Source organism: Lepidochelys olivacea, assembly GCF_965140295.1.
Source record: "Lepidochelys olivacea isolate rLepOli2 genome assembly, chromosome: 9".
In the NCBI taxonomy this organism is placed as follows: domain Eukaryota; kingdom Metazoa; phylum Chordata; order Testudines; family Cheloniidae; genus Lepidochelys; species Lepidochelys olivacea.
The window spans coordinates 80,946,686-80,962,011 of NC_140419.1; the positions used below are offsets into that span (position 1 = coordinate 80,946,686).

The 15,326-nt window shown below is 45.9% G+C and overlaps 1 protein-coding gene across 4 annotated transcripts in view; it reads right to left on the minus strand.

Moving 5' to 3' along the window:
• The window catches only part of LOC311525839 (uncharacterized protein C8orf48), a 46,032-nt gene that overhangs the window by 16,446 nt on the left and 14,260 nt on the right, over nt 1–15,326 (minus strand). For all 4 annotated transcript variants that reach the window (XR_014712874.1, XM_084638239.1, XM_084638237.1 and 1 more), the window contains one exon: nt 14,197–14,322. Coding sequence is in view for 3 of the 4 variants with exons in the window: in XM_084638239.1 (XP_084494365.1) it covers nt 14,197–14,322 (126 nt within the window). In the remaining variant the exon portion in view is untranslated. The remainder of the gene's footprint in view (nt 1–14,196; nt 14,323–15,326) is intronic.

Genomic DNA, 15,326 nt, shown 5'->3' on the forward strand with positions numbered 1-15,326 from the left:
GCACCCTTCACACCATACCCCTGCCCAGCTCCCCCACCCACAGATACTGTCCAGCACCCCCTTCACAGTCTCACCATCACAGCTGTACAGAGCCCCATATTCCTGAGGGAATTCTGCATCAAATTCTGTGCATAATATTTTAAAATTCTGCAATTTTTTTACTTTTTTTTTTTTTTACAATAAATAAATGTGGAAGCTCCACCATGGCAGTGGGGAGCACAGACCACTGGCTGCATGGAGGTGGGAGAATACCCTGCAGCCTCCCCCGCCCCCCTGGGACAGGGACTTTGGCAGTGAGGCTGAATCTGACCCTGACACCGCACTAAGGCCATGCCTGCCACAGAAACACCCTGGGGCCCTACCCCTTTTGCGCCAGGCACACCAGATGTGGGCAGGGAGGCTCAGCCTGGCAGCAGGATCCAAGTGCAAAGGGACTTAGTGTGGGGGGATCTAGATGGGGGTAAGAGGGTTCTGTGTGGGGCAGTCTGGGTGCAGGCATCTCTGTGGGGGATTTGGATGCAGAGGGAAATTCCCGGTGCAGGGGCAATGGGAATCTGCGGGGGGACCAAGTGAGAGTGGTTGGAGCTCAGCGGTGGGGGGGGCTATTTGGGGGGGAATCCAGGTGTAGGTGGTTGGGGCTCAGTGGGGAGGGTGTTGAGGGGCTCATCAGGGTGGTACAGATGCAGGGGAGGTAGGGCTTGTCAGGGTGAGGGTTTGATGGCCTGCTTAACGGGGAGTGCCAGCTGCTGCCAAGAGGATCCACATGCTCGGCCCCCATTTCCCCTATCCCCTTCTCTTCCCCATCCCATGCCCCTTCTCAATCACTCCATCTCCTCCCCATCCCACCCGCTTCCTTCCCTACTGCCTCTTTCCCCCTGCTCCTGCTTCCCCTATCCCCTTCTCTTCCCCATCCCATGCCCCTTCCCCATCACTCCATCTCCTCCCCGTCCCATCCCATCCCCTTCCTTCTCCCCTGCCTCCACTTCCTCCATCCCCTTCTTTTCCCCATCCCATGCCCCTTCCCCATCACTCCATCTCCTCCCCATCCCACCCCCTTCCTTCCCCACTGCCTCTTTCCCCCTGCCCCCACTTCCCCCAACCCCTTCTCTTCCCCATCCCATGGCCCTTCACCATCACTCCATCTCCTCCCCATCCCATCCCACCCCCTTCCTTCTCCCCTGCCTCTTCCCCCATCCCCTTCTCTATCCCATGCCCCTTCCCCACCGCTCCATCTCCTCCCCAGGCTTGGGGGGCAGGGGGGAAACCGTCCCCCAGCACGAGCGGGCTGAGGCCGGGCTGCTCCACTTCCTGCCGCCCGGTGATTGCCTGGTGGGCCCGACCCCACACTCACAGGGCGGCGGGAAGTGGAGTGACCCGGCCCCAACCCGCTCCACTCTGTTCCTCTGGCTCCCAGCCTTGGGACTGGAGGGCAAGGGGGAACCGCCCCCCAGCACTCACTGGTGGTGTGGCTGGGAGCCAGCGGAGCAGAGCGGGCTGGGGCCAGGTCGCTCCACTTCCCACCGCCCAGTGAGTGCAGGGCATGCCTGACCCCGCTGCAGTCCCCCGGGCCATTGCTCAGGGGAAGGGCTGGAATGGGGGCGGGGCTGGGGCAGAGCAGGGGTGGAATGGGGGCAGGGCTGGGGGCTTTGGGAAAGAGGTGGGGCAGTGGCGGAGCAGGGGTGGGGGCAGCTTTCCTGGTTGGCTCAACTGGCCAGGGGATCGGGCTGGCCGGGGCCCCTTCTGTTCCCTTCTGACTCTGGGCCTGGCGCCATGGTAAACCTGGTACTGCTCCAGGCCCCTGCTCCTCTGCCTTATCCCGACGCTGTCTCTGGCTCTGACCCCTGGCTTGGCACCTGACTCCGACTCTGACCTTTGGCTTGGTACCTGACTCTGTCTTTGGTTTTGACCCTCTGCTCTGACCATTAGGCCTGACCCACACATTCCCCGGTCATTGCACATACTTTCTTTAACACATGTTAGTAAGGAACTGAAATTTTTTTACAGAATCCCAAATCAATAACAGATAGTATGTTCAGACTTAAAAATTACAAATTAACACAGCCGAAAGCAAAACAGTTGAAAACTCAGCTCTTCCTTTGCTAACAGCATCATAAGCACCAAAAACACCATAAGGAATTACAGCTCTTTCAGCCACTTTTGGAATTAATTCTACCATCACCTGATGGCAAGAGAAAAACAGAATCCTGAATGAAGTTTCTGAAAAGTAAAAAGTTCTTCGGGTCACTTTTAAGCAACTTCTCCCAAAGTCTATGTATATAGTCTTTAATTCTCAGTCAAGCACAGAAATTATAGGAAGATAGGAAATACCATGCCCGATCAGGTCCCCCTAATCTGGTGTTCTGTCTGCCAATATCAAATGATTAACAGGAAACTGCAAGTTTAAGGTTGATTTTGAGCCCACATGCTTATGGCTTAAGTCACTCAACCAAATTCTGGTCATAATCCTCAGAATTGCTGTAGGTGGTCAGCACCTCTCAGGCTCAAGCTCCCTAGAAAGGGTTTCTTTTCCAAACCTAGTTCCTTTTAAAATCAAGTGAGAGGTAACTTCACAGAACCTCTGAGGATCGGAGCAATAGAGGACTTTCTCAGGCAGGGCTTAGAGACAGAAACACAGCCCATACACTTTTGAACATTTATTCCCTGTCCTAGGAATACATCTACATCTTCTTTGCCAATATCTATTTACCTACTAAACTGCATGGGTAAGGGGGAGTCTTCTTTTTTCTTTGTCTTTTTTTATGGGCATGTAAAATATATATTTTCATCATCATGTTAAGGCTGGGTAAAAAGATTCTGTGCATAGGCTGTTAAATATGCACCACTTTGCGAGGCTGCCCTAAAAACTTTCACATTCCTCTTAGAAGCAATATTCTAGGTGGGAGGTGGTGCATAGAATCATTGTCAAGCAATGACTAAAATGATGGCCTGCATGAATGTATATGGCTCATTTGAATTAAAATGGAATTAAATGTATTTTTTTCAATTAAATGGCCTTCCATATGCCAGCTCTGTTGTAGCACTTTACCAAGTTATATATTAAATTTTAATAAAGTAAAATATAGGTGTTCAATCCACATCTCACCCCATTTTAAAACCAGCCTAACTTCATTAACTTAAATGGCATTACATCTGATTTGCATCAGCACATGTTAGTTCAGACTATGCAAACACATCAGCTGCCATGAACCCAGCAAAAGCTCATGCTCACCTGTGGATTTTTAGAACCCTGTAGCAGCAAGATCCAATGGTTGGAAGTTGAAGCTAGACAAATATAGATGGAAATAAGGCATAATCTTTTAACAGTCAGGGTAATTAACCACTGGAACATTTACCAAGGATTGTGGTGGGTTCTCTATCACTGGGTATTTTTAAATCAAGACAATGTTGTTCTAGATGATAGGATCTAGTTCAAAAAGGAATTATTTTGAGGATATTCTGTGGCCTGCACCATGCAGGAGGTCAGACTAGAGATGATCACAATGGTCCCTTCTGGATGTGGAAACTATGAATCTGGAAATAAGAATCGAATGTATTGTGAGAAAGAAGGTTGGCAAGAGCAGTGAGACTGTCCCTTATTCCTTTAAATAAGCAATGGGATCTTTGACTCTTAGATGCACAATGTATCGTAAGTCACTGATTTAATGTCTCAGCAGACACAATCAACGTCAGACTATTTTTTAAAAATTAACAGTTGGAGAACCTTGGACTCAAATTTTACTGAAACAAGAGGCAGCTAATAAAAAGGAATGAGTGAAGTTATACAAATTGTAAATTTGTAAAACCTGGTCTTCCATACCATTGTATATTGTTATTAATCTCTAATCCTTTCAGACCCCTACTTGTATGTACAGTATTTGCCTGTCTTTCACATGCTAAGAAAGGGCATACACAGAGTGTTTGGTTTTAATACAATTTTTTTCTCTGTCTTTTCTCTCTTCTTTCCATCTTTGGGCTAGACATGCTTGAATGCTCACTCTCCATTTGTGGTGGCAGACGTAAATGTCACTGTGTATCTCTCTACAGACAATCCTTGACAGTGCTGATTACTGTTCCAGAAACATGCTTCACTGACGCTTGGTTTCCCAGAACCCTGCATGTTGGGTCATCCCCAAGTCCTTATTTTCAGGGGCTCGGAGAAGGGCATCAAAATAGAACTGTATTTTACATACTTCATAAGATCATAAAACATTGAACATTAGGGAATTCAAGCCCAACAAACTGAATCACCCAGCCGCTCTCATTATAATGGCATTGAACACACACCAAGTAGATAAGCAAGTCGCTGTGTTTATATTTTAAACCCTGCTTTGTGGTTTATAACTCACTGACCTACATGGTTTTTGCTTTTCACATGGAAGTGCACTTAGAAAAAACAGTTTGAATGTTATATAAGTGAAAATAAAATAAAAGGAAATGTATAGTTTTCCAGTGTTTGATTTATTTTGCACTTTTTGTCATTCAAATCAGACTTTGATTTAATACTAGAAACTTGGCAAGCATTTTGTTGTTATTTTGTTCTACTAATTTCTGGTATTTTAAAAAAAGAAAATGGGTAAAGGAAAATTAATTGTGAAAAGCAGCACCCATGCTTGAATGATAAGTGCTGTTCAGAAGGATTTTAACTCTGCATATCAAGATAGATTTTCAAAATTTTCTAAATATGTAGACAGTTCAGATATGGATTAACAGGCTGCATGCCTAATAGACAAAAAAGGAGTTCACAATATTTGTGTATAGTATATAATACAGAGCAGCTACAGGCTAGCTTGTAAATCAGGTTACTATTATTAAATATAGGTATTTGATCATTTGGAGCCACATCTGGTAAGGAGTGAATGCCTCCTGCCTGGTTAAGTTAAGGCTGATGTCAACAGGAATTGAGGGCACTCAGCACCTTGCAGGATCAAGGTCTTCCAGATGAGACATTACAAAGGTATTTATCTTTGCTTTATTGGCTCTCTGTGGACATTAACGCTTTAGTAGCACTTTTCTTAAGGGTGAGGGTTTATAGATTCATAGATTCTAAGACCAAAAGGGACAACTGTGATCATCTAGTCTGACCTCCATTATAGCAAAGGCCATAAAAGTTCCTCATTTTCCTTTACAGCCCATGGTTGTGCACTAGAAGTTTACCTCAGAGGCGGACAGATTTCAGTGGCATTGTACATATTTGTGAAGTGTCTTAGGATCTGTTTGGAGGAAAGGTGCCATATATTATTATCTTACCTAACAACAGTAAAATTGTTGAGCAAACTAATAAGAGGCAGATTAAAAGAGAAGACTGGCTCTGTGTTCTTAATTAGGTCAATTGTGTGCAGCTATTGCAGGGAACTCAAATGTATATATATCCCTCGTGTTTCAGGGAACAAACTGTCCATGTTGGAAGGGGTAGGGTGAGTCTGGTCAAGAAGCAGATCCTTGAAATCATATTGCACAATCAAGAACATTATGAGAGGGACGCCTCTCCCTTCCTCTGAGTGTCAACTGTAAGCCAATGCCGTACAAAAATCTTGCAATTCAAACGGGAATAGACAGAATTCTTGCCCTGACCTTTCCCACACAGGGGAGCAGGTTGCTGGGGGCTCATGCAGTAATTATATACACACACACCCCACATGTTGCAGAACTGTAATCCATGGTGCTGGAGGTTTTGGAGAGGACAGGGGGTCCAGATATGCAGCCACTGGATTTTGCCTATGTGTGATCTACTCTGTCCAAACTCTCCCTTCTCCAGTGCAGGCTGCTGCCATGCCACAGCTTCTGCGGGGGGGAGGGTTCCATCACCAAAACCTGCCTCTTGAATCCCCTCCTATGACAAGCCTGTTTACTTAGGTTTGACATCAGAACCAGAATATCAGCCAGAGGCAATGTACCTGACTAGTTCACTCTGGCGTGACACTTCATATGTTTCTATGTATTCCATAACCCTTCATGTATTTGTCAGATCTAAGTACAACAGAATGGGTCAGCCTTAACTATTCTGCATTGTCTTGCTTTTCTTGAGAGCACAGAGAGGACAGGAAGCAGGGATGAGTTGTTACAGCAAAGGCAAAGTCCAAAGGTCTGGGATCTCTTTTTGGCACTACTTTAGGTTTGTTGTGTGACCTTGGAAAGTCATTCAGTCTCTTTGTGCTTTAGTTCCTCTCTCTGTAGAATGGGAGCTAATACCCACCCACCACTCAGGGATGCTGTGATGTTTAATTCATTAATGCATGTTACATGCTGAGAGGTCCTCACATGAAAGAGGCTATCAACCAGCACAAGATGATCACTGTTTGCCTCTCAACCTTACAGCTCCTTAAAGCCTAGTTGGGTAGTGTGTTAAATATGTCAATAGTTACTGTCTTTGGGCATGTGGAAACCTGTGCACACAAAAATGAAAAACTAGATCTATTCAGCGGACAGGGCTATATGAGGCCAGGTTAAAAAAAATCCTCAGATGCACAGAAATAGGTCTCTCCGTTCTCCGCTATGCACATACAAAAACACGTATACCTCACTGACAATAGAAGTTTACATGTACTCACTGCTTGTATCTCGACTAGCCTTTTTTACTCTAAAATTTCCCTGTGTTGCTACCGCTGGTGCAGCTCCCTCCACACCAGTGATGCTGGAAGTGCTAGTGTTGATGTGTATTTTAACCACCATGTCATCAAACTCCGTTCAGAACAGTTCTAGACAGCCCAGCGGCTAAAATGGATGTATTAGACCTCTCGCTGTTGCTTCAACTGATGCAGTGGTACCATATGGGAGAAATTTTAAGAGAAAAAGCTTAGCGTAGACGAGCCCACAGAGGTGACATTAGACTTCTAAATTAAGCACTTGTCTAAACGTTTTTATTAAATTCTCCCAGTTGAAGTTTCAGAAATACAGATGTCTGCAATTTAGGAATTGTTGCTTTTCGTGGTAAATTTTATAGTTAACGTTAGTCATTTTTTATAGGTCTATGACATCTTCTTATGTATAATTAGCATACAGACATTTCTGAAGTGCATCTACTCAATAAAACAGGCTAAGGAGATAGGAAGGAAAGAATAATAAAGAGAGAAGAGTTCTTGTTTTCTTAAAGCAAATATCCCAGTTTTATCTGGAACCTGAAAGAAGGAAAACTACAACTTAAAACATAAAAGATTATTCCAGGGTATTCCCATAGGTAGGCATGTGATTTATTCATATCTAACAATGTCACTGGTAAGATCTGGAAAATTTTTGCTGCACTACCAGAAGAGTAATATTTCAGTGTGTATACTGAGAGAATTTCACTAAGTTTACTGATGGGACATTAATTATACAGCAGTGTAGTACTAGATGAGCTCATCTTCAATTATGTAAAAAAACAATTAAGAAGTAATCAAGATAGTCTCCAAGTAGATAGAACAATAAGAGGCTCTCACGGCTACAGACTATAGCATTTATTAACTCCAAGAGGAATAGACATTTTTAGACCACAGCATATGAAACTCTTTCTCCCCCCTCGCTCTCGCCTCCTTTCATTTTTTCCCTTCACTGCACCGGTAATAATATAGTTATGGATGCAAAGGATTAAACCATGAGGGGAAAAAAATCAAAGGCGAAAGATTTCCTTAATGCTATATCATTGTTTATCACTCCTTAAATGAGCGCAAATTAGTGGGCTCAGCAGTATAAAGATCTTTCTAAATGAGAAAATTATATTATTCTGACGTATTTTAAAAACAGTGGTCTTAGAGGGATTCCCCAGATAAATCCTCAGTGCCTCTCCCCTACTGATGATATATGATCCACAAACCTGAGTCTGTATTTGTGAGTGTCTTTCGCAGGGTAGATACACCACGTCACACACCCTTCCCCTCAGGATAGGACCTGGCGAGGGCCCTCCCTCTTCATCCTCTCCTCCCACCAGGGAGAAAAAGTGTTCATTAGCATGGGCCCTGCCTGGATGATGTAGTACACTGAACTCTTAGGGTTGGAGGGAGAGGTGCCACCGCATAAACTGGGCATTCGTGTCCTACATGGTGTTGATCCACCGGAGGGGTGCATGGTCCGTAATGAGGCGAAAGGGGCTCCCTATCAGATAATACCTCAGGGCCTTGAATGCCCACTTCACCGCCCAGGCCTCGCTCTCGATTATTGAATATTTAGTCTCCCAGGAGAACAGTCTCTGGCTTAGGCAGAGCATGGGATGTTCTTTCCCATCCAGCTCCTGTGACTGTACTGCCCCAACTCTGACTTCTGAGGTGTCCGTCTGGAGGATGAAGGGTTTGAAAGTCCAGATAAAATAGGAATGGTTCCTGCATACCAGTTGTGGGGCTGCAGCAGTCAATCCATCAGCCATTGGAATGTGGCTGCGGCCCCATGCAGTCCGAACAGCATGGCAACGAATTGGTATAAGCTGAACGATGTAGGGAAGGCCATCTTCTTTCAGGATGTCGGGGTCAGAGGGCGAGAATCCCTTGGTCAAGCCTAGTGTCGATAAAAATTTTGCGCTTCCCAGCCATTCCAGCAGTTCATCTATCTATGGAATCAGGTAGACATTGAAACATGAGATGGCATTGACCCTTCTGAAGTCTATACAGAACCTCACTGTCCCGCAAGGCTTTCACTCTGAGACTCTTCCATGACTCCCAGGGCAAGCATCACCTCAGGCTCCTTCTAGACCACTTCCCACATCTTTTGGGAAGTAGACGGTGGTGGTCTCAGACCTTCTGCCCTATGCTGGTGACTATATGATGGCTGGTTACATCCGTCTGCCTGGGGGAGATGACAACATGGTGGTGAAGGCCTGGGCCAGCTGTTGTAATTGTAGCTGTTGCTCCGGTCAAGGTCTTTCCCAATACAGCGGCCCCAAATTGGGTTTGGGAGGGTAAGGGGTGATCAGCAGGCCTTCATACACTTTCAGGAGCTTAACATGATATGTCCGGAGATCCCTTCGTTATCTCAGTAGCCAGATCTCTTAATCCACCGGTCCCACCCTCTGAACTACTTCAAATAATCTCTGCTACTTGGCAAGTAACTTGGACACTGACAATGGCAATAAGAGTAGGACCCTGTTCCGGGACTCAGAGGTCCACAGCTTGGTCCCCCGATTGTACTTGACTTCTTGGGTTCATTGTGCCTGAAGTAAATTCTCCTGTGCGAACCCTTGAGCCTCTGGAGACATTCCTAAACCTATAAGATATAGGGGATCGACCCCATGACCCTGGACTTCTCCCATGCTCTCAGAACAGGTCCAGGATTCCCCTGGGCTGTCTCCCATAAAGGAGAACAAATGAGGAGAATTCCGTAGAAGCTTGGGGGACCTCACGCACCGCAAATAACAGCGTGGGCAGCAGCCTGTCCCATTTCCAAAGGTCGTCATCCACAAACTTCTTGAGCATGACCTTCAGGGTTCTGTTGATCCTCTCTACCAGGCCACTGGTTTGTGGGTGGTACACCACTTTGAAGGTTCAGATGTTTGATAGGCAGCACAATTCTGCCATCATTTTAGACAACACATTTGTTTCCCGGTCTGTTAGTATCTCCCAGGGAATCCAAACCTTGGTAAAGATCTTGTGGACCTCAGCAACTATGGTGGGGGCTGTGGTCGCATATAGTGGGACAGCCTCGGGTACCAGGTCGCATAATCAACAACTACAAGTATGTAACAGAACTCTGAACTACTCTTCTCCAAGGATCCCACCAAGTCCAGGCCGATTCTCTCAAAGGCATTGCGACCACTGGTAGTGGGATCAGGGGTGCCCTCAGTATTCCCCTCAGGCCGGCTTGCTGACACTATGGGCATGAGGCACAAAAGTCTCATACCTCCCTGTGCATGCCGGGCCAGAATCGAAGTGCCATTGTGACAGGGGCCAGAAAGGGTTAATCAACTTGCACGCTAATTGATCCAGATTCAACCTTTAGAGACATATTGACAGATGTTTGTGGTTTTGTGTGTTTACATATATATTGTTAGAATGTAATCAAATAGTTCCTGTCTATCGCTGTATTCTCTTAATTCAGAGATAAAAAGAAGATATTAACATTTAAATGACATTAACATTTGAAGTATATAGCAAACCACCTGCAAATGGCAGAGATAGGCAATTGCCTTATGTTAATCCATGTAGCTAATTACTGGTGATGCTTAGGAAATAGAAGGTTATTTCAAAAGCCTATTGTTCACCCAAGCACTGCATGGGTCAAGAGGATGCCCGGAATATGTATAAAGGGCTCTGGGACCTGATCCTTTCATCTCACATCTGCTTAAGCTTCATTAACAGGAAGTTTGAGTCATAAGACTGAGGTCTCCAGTCCCATCTGGACAACCCTGAAATTGAATATTTGGACATTGAACTATAACCTGATGAACTAATTCTAAAAAGGACTCTTAGCCATTCTAAAGCTCACCATATCTGCTCAGTAACTAACCTAAGGATTGTATTAATGTCTGCATGTATAATGATCTTTTAACCAATATTCTCTCTCTCTTCTTTTTTTAATCAATTTTTGTTTAGTTAATAAGAATTGGCTGTAAGCGTGTATTTGGGTAAGATCTGAAATATTCATTAACCTTGGAGGTAATATGTCCGATCCTTTGGGATTGGTAGAACTTTTTATATGATGAACAAGATTTTCAATAATCCTCATCATATTAGACTTGGCTGTCTAGATGGAAGCCCAAGGCTGGGTTGCTTTAAGGGAACTGTGTTTTGGCTTCTGTGCAACCAGTAAGGTATTGTAAAAGCTGTTTTGGTAAATCCAAGTATTAGAATAACCACCAGTTTTGGGGATTGTCTGTCCCATTCTTTACAGTTTGCCCTAATTGAACAATCTCAGTGTGGCTTCCCTGGAACCCTAGTCACAGCCCCGCATTGCAAGGTCTTTTCTCACCCCACGTGCCCAGCCCAGGACACCGAATGGGCCAGCCGTAACAGAACTTGTCGGAATCTCCAGAGGACCAGCAATTATTACAGGTCCTCTTGTGTTTGAGGGTCCTTGGTCAGCCAGTAAAGATGGTCGTTATGGACCCCAAAATGTGTCCCCTGGGGTAGCCGTTGGTGTATGCCCCCCTCCTCTTCAGGGTCTGTGACGTGTTTCGAGGCCTGACTTAGGGTTAGGTCTTCCCTCTTCTCCCTTAGGAAGTCCCTATCAACTGCCAAGCATTCCTGTTCAGCTTCATCCAATGTCTTGGTTTTGGTGGGGCATCATACTGGTGTTTCTGACCAGTTCAGGGGACCTTCATTCAGGTCCCTCAGGGCCCAGAAGTCCCCTCTTTGCTGGCCTAGGGCTCCCTTCCCCTAGATTTGGTTTTCCCACTCACGCAGGACTTCTCTGAACCTTGCCAGCCATGTCCCAGGATCACTGGGTACACCAGTGCTGGAGCTAAGCCAACCCAGCATACTTCACCGTGGCACCCTGCATCAAGGCACACCCTGGCGGTCGGGCATGGTGGTACATCCCCGTGGATGCACTGCAGGTGGACAGGAGCCCCCAGCGGGTCCGGAGACTTCACCAGGTTAGTCCAGATCAGTATTTGACTGCACTCTGAATTGATGAGGGCTGTCACCGGGGTGCTGTTCACCCATACAGGGACCAGGAGTTTGGATGAGCCCCTTTTCTGGACCTGGTGGCCTGCCACCCACACCTGGCCATGGCTGCAGTCCATAAAACAACAATCACACCGGAAGTGCCCCTCTTGACCACACTCATAGCATCAGCTTTTGGGTATTCCCATGCCCGGGTCGGGTCTCAGTACCCCAAGTCCACCTGATGGGACTCTTTCTCAAAGAAGGGTGGATGTATAGTTCGGCTCCCGCTGTGAGCTGGTTGGCAGCAGCCCACGTTGTTCTGGGGCCTCTCCATTTGGGGCCTATGCGTCCCTCTCTTGGCGGTCTGGCCCCTGCCCCTCCGACTTCCCTTGTTTAGGGTTCTGCTGTTTGCCTTCAGCGGTCAGATAGTCCTCCATCAAAGATACCACCTTTGCAACGTTTGCCAGGTGGTGACATTGCACCCACTCTTTTCCCCCGGTGGGGAGGATCTGGGTGAATTGTTCCCAAGGCTACCGCCTCCGCCACTTGGGCCCTAGTCAACCTAGTAACCCGCCAAGAAGTCCCCTGCTTCTGGTCCTGCCAGGGCAAGTCTAGGCAGCCTGGTCAGTTGCAACAGCGTCACCATCTGTTGAACCAGGCTCTCCTTCCACGCCTGGTGTTGGGCGGCCAGCTCCCAGACCAGCTGCTGTTGCTGCTCCTGATGCTGGGCCATCTGGAACTGTTGCTGGGTGACTATCTGCTGGGCCTGCTGCTGTTGTTCTTGGGCCACTTGCTGCTGCTGCTGGCTCTCCAGCATCCACTTCAGGAGCTTCTCTGTCTCCATATCAGCCATGAGGGTTTTGTCACCTGTTCCTCCTTATCCGGACCTTTTAGTAGGTCCCTATCGTTGCCAGCATTCTACACCAAGTGTCATAGGGTAGATACACACCATCACACTGTCTTATATGGCATTCCTGAGCTTTGTACTAGAACAGTCAGAGCTGCAGACTGGAAGTCAGGAATTCACAACTCTGTGGCTACTGACCAAATGCTTAAGAGTGATTTTAAAAGGATTTTGGCCTTGTGGCCCCTTAATGCCTCCCCCCCCGTTTTTGTAATTTTGTTTTGGGGTGTTTTTTTGGTTCTTTAAGGTGAATAAAGAGGGTTTAAAAAGGGTTGGGGACCCAGATACCATAGGACTTCACTTTGCAGAGATCCGATTGCTGGATCAGGGACTTAGGGATGACCCACAAAACTTCTGAGTTCGTTCACTCAAGAAAATCCATTTTTACTTCAATTGTTGTTGGCAAAGTCCTTGTTTCATCCTTTTTTTAAAATTCAAAAACAGTGCCTCTGACCAGTATTCCCTCTAATTTTTCCCACCCATGTGCGGAATGAATTCTGTTATGTACAGCAATATGGAGGTGATGTGCGACATATCACCGTCACATCAGTGCACATAACAAAATTCACGTGGTGGGGGTGGAGCCAAGGGTTTTGGAGTGTGGGAGGGGGTTCGGAGTGTGGGAAGGGGCTCAGGGCTGGGGCAGAGGTTTGGGGTGCAGGGGTGTGAGGGCTCCGGCTGGGGGTGCAGGCTCTGGGATGGGGATGAGGACGAGGGGCTCAGGGCTGGGGCAGAGGGTTGGGTGCAGGAGGTGAGGGCTCTGGCTGAGGTTGTGGGCTCTGGGGTGGGGCTGGGGATGAGGGGCTTGGGGTGCAGGAGGGTGCTCTGGGACTACAGAGGGGTGAAAGCACTCCCCCCAACCCTTTCTGCCAGCAGCAGCACCTGGTCTGGTCTGGAGAGGAGAGGCGCCTCTCCCCAGCACGGCAGCTCCAGGTCTGGGGTTGCAGGATAGGTGCCCCTCCCCCAGGCTGCAGCATAGTTGGAGCCAGGGGGCCGCTCCGGCTGTGGCAGGTTGGGGGCTGGGCGAGGGGCACCCCTCCCTTGGCAGGTCCCCTGGCGGGTTCCCTGAGCGCCTGCACAGTGCTTAATATTCTGCTGTGCAGCCGTGCAGCTTACAGGGAACTTAGGCTCTGACCTCCATAGAAAAATCTGAGAGGGACTTAAACACCTTTCCCTGAAGAGAGCACACTTGTAGGCATGCCAAACACATACAAATAGCATTCCTCTCTCTCTATTTATATAATACTTCATTGTCTTGGTTAAAGCCGTTATGTTGTTCATTTTAAAGCAAGAACACTGCTGCCTCCTGTAGTGCAGGAGAGGAATAAAAACATCACAGATTAGGAGCAGCTAATAACCATTGCAGGGGTGGGGGGAAATGTACATCTCATTAAACAAAATGTAACGGAAACAAATTTTTTGAAAAAAATAAAAACAAAAAAATTCTAACCCGATCTATAGCTGCTGGTTAAAAAAATGCATTAGAATTTTGAAGGTTTTTTTTTTTTAACTAAAATTGAAATTTTGTCAAATCTCAATTTAAAAAAGTCATGCAGCTCTAGTGACTAATGTGCCTGGGGGGTCTCTGATATTACTATTTCACAGATAAATTTATACAAGATGCAGAAGGCAAAGAGGTGTCTCTAAAACATAAACTTACAGGAGGAATGAAAGAAAAAATGTGGGTTTTTTTCATTTATTGGACAGGACTTGAAAATATACATGCTAAAATATTAAAAATTCAGGTTTAAAAAGCAATGATTTTAATACAGATTTTGAACTCACCTGTATGTGTTTTGATGATAGATTTGCCTTGCTTAGTGTTATCTTCTTTATTTTTGAGACGGCTGATCCATTTTCCAGTCAACTCTTTTTCTATATTTGCAGACTCTGACAACTCAGACTGATCACCTATAAAAATAAGTTAGCTTAGAATAATGCATTGCTGAAAGAACAGAAGTGAGACAAAGTAAAACCAAATGGAGAAGTCAAAGAAATCTCTGCCTGGATGTTACTGAATTTCACTCTGTGAAATGGAACACTACCTAAATGTAAGAAAAGAAACTCAAAGCCACAGGAACATATGAAGGAAATCTGTGGATTTTCACCTTCAAAAATTACCTAATTTCTATTACAGACTATTAAGAACATCTTAAATTTTTCTTCTCTAAATACATCAGAAAAATCTGGTATAGGATACACAAAGAGAAACTTTCAGAGACTGAAACTTAGGGCCAAATCTGCAGAATGCTGAGCAGCTTCTGCAGCGTACTGAGTTCCCTTAAATACTACTGTTTTCAATGGGACCTGATGGTGATTTCAGTAGAGTTACAACACTTGAGAATCTGACTCAGCAGGCCCTCCCTCCGCTACATGGAAAACATTGCAAACTAACCCTGCTTTAAAGTCTTGTCTACACTACAGACTTACACTGGAAAATCCACACCCCTATTCAATGCAGTTATACCGACCTAATCCCTGGTGTAGACAGCCCTATGTCGGAGGGAGAGCTTCTCCCATCAACACAGCTATCAGCTCTTGGGGAGGTGGATTAACTGTGTCAATGGGAGAGCTCTCTCTCGTCAGTGCAGAGAGTCTTCATTAAAGCACTACAATGGCGCAGCTGTGCCAATGCAGCAGTTTAAGCGTAGACCTGCCCTAAAACATGTATACCGCACAGCTGAAAACTGTCAAATCTTGCATATTTTCCCCCCTCTTTAACAAGTATTCTTTAAAAGAAAAGGCTGTCTCACTTTTTATATGTATTCCTTTAACCAGTCAATTTCTGCCATATTTTACTTTTGTGTGCTGGATGATGATTCCTCTAGATATGCTGTTCTGGCTGTATAAAGAGTACTTTAAAAAAAACCTTCTGCAGAAAAAGAAATAGTTTATTAAAATGTATACACTATGAA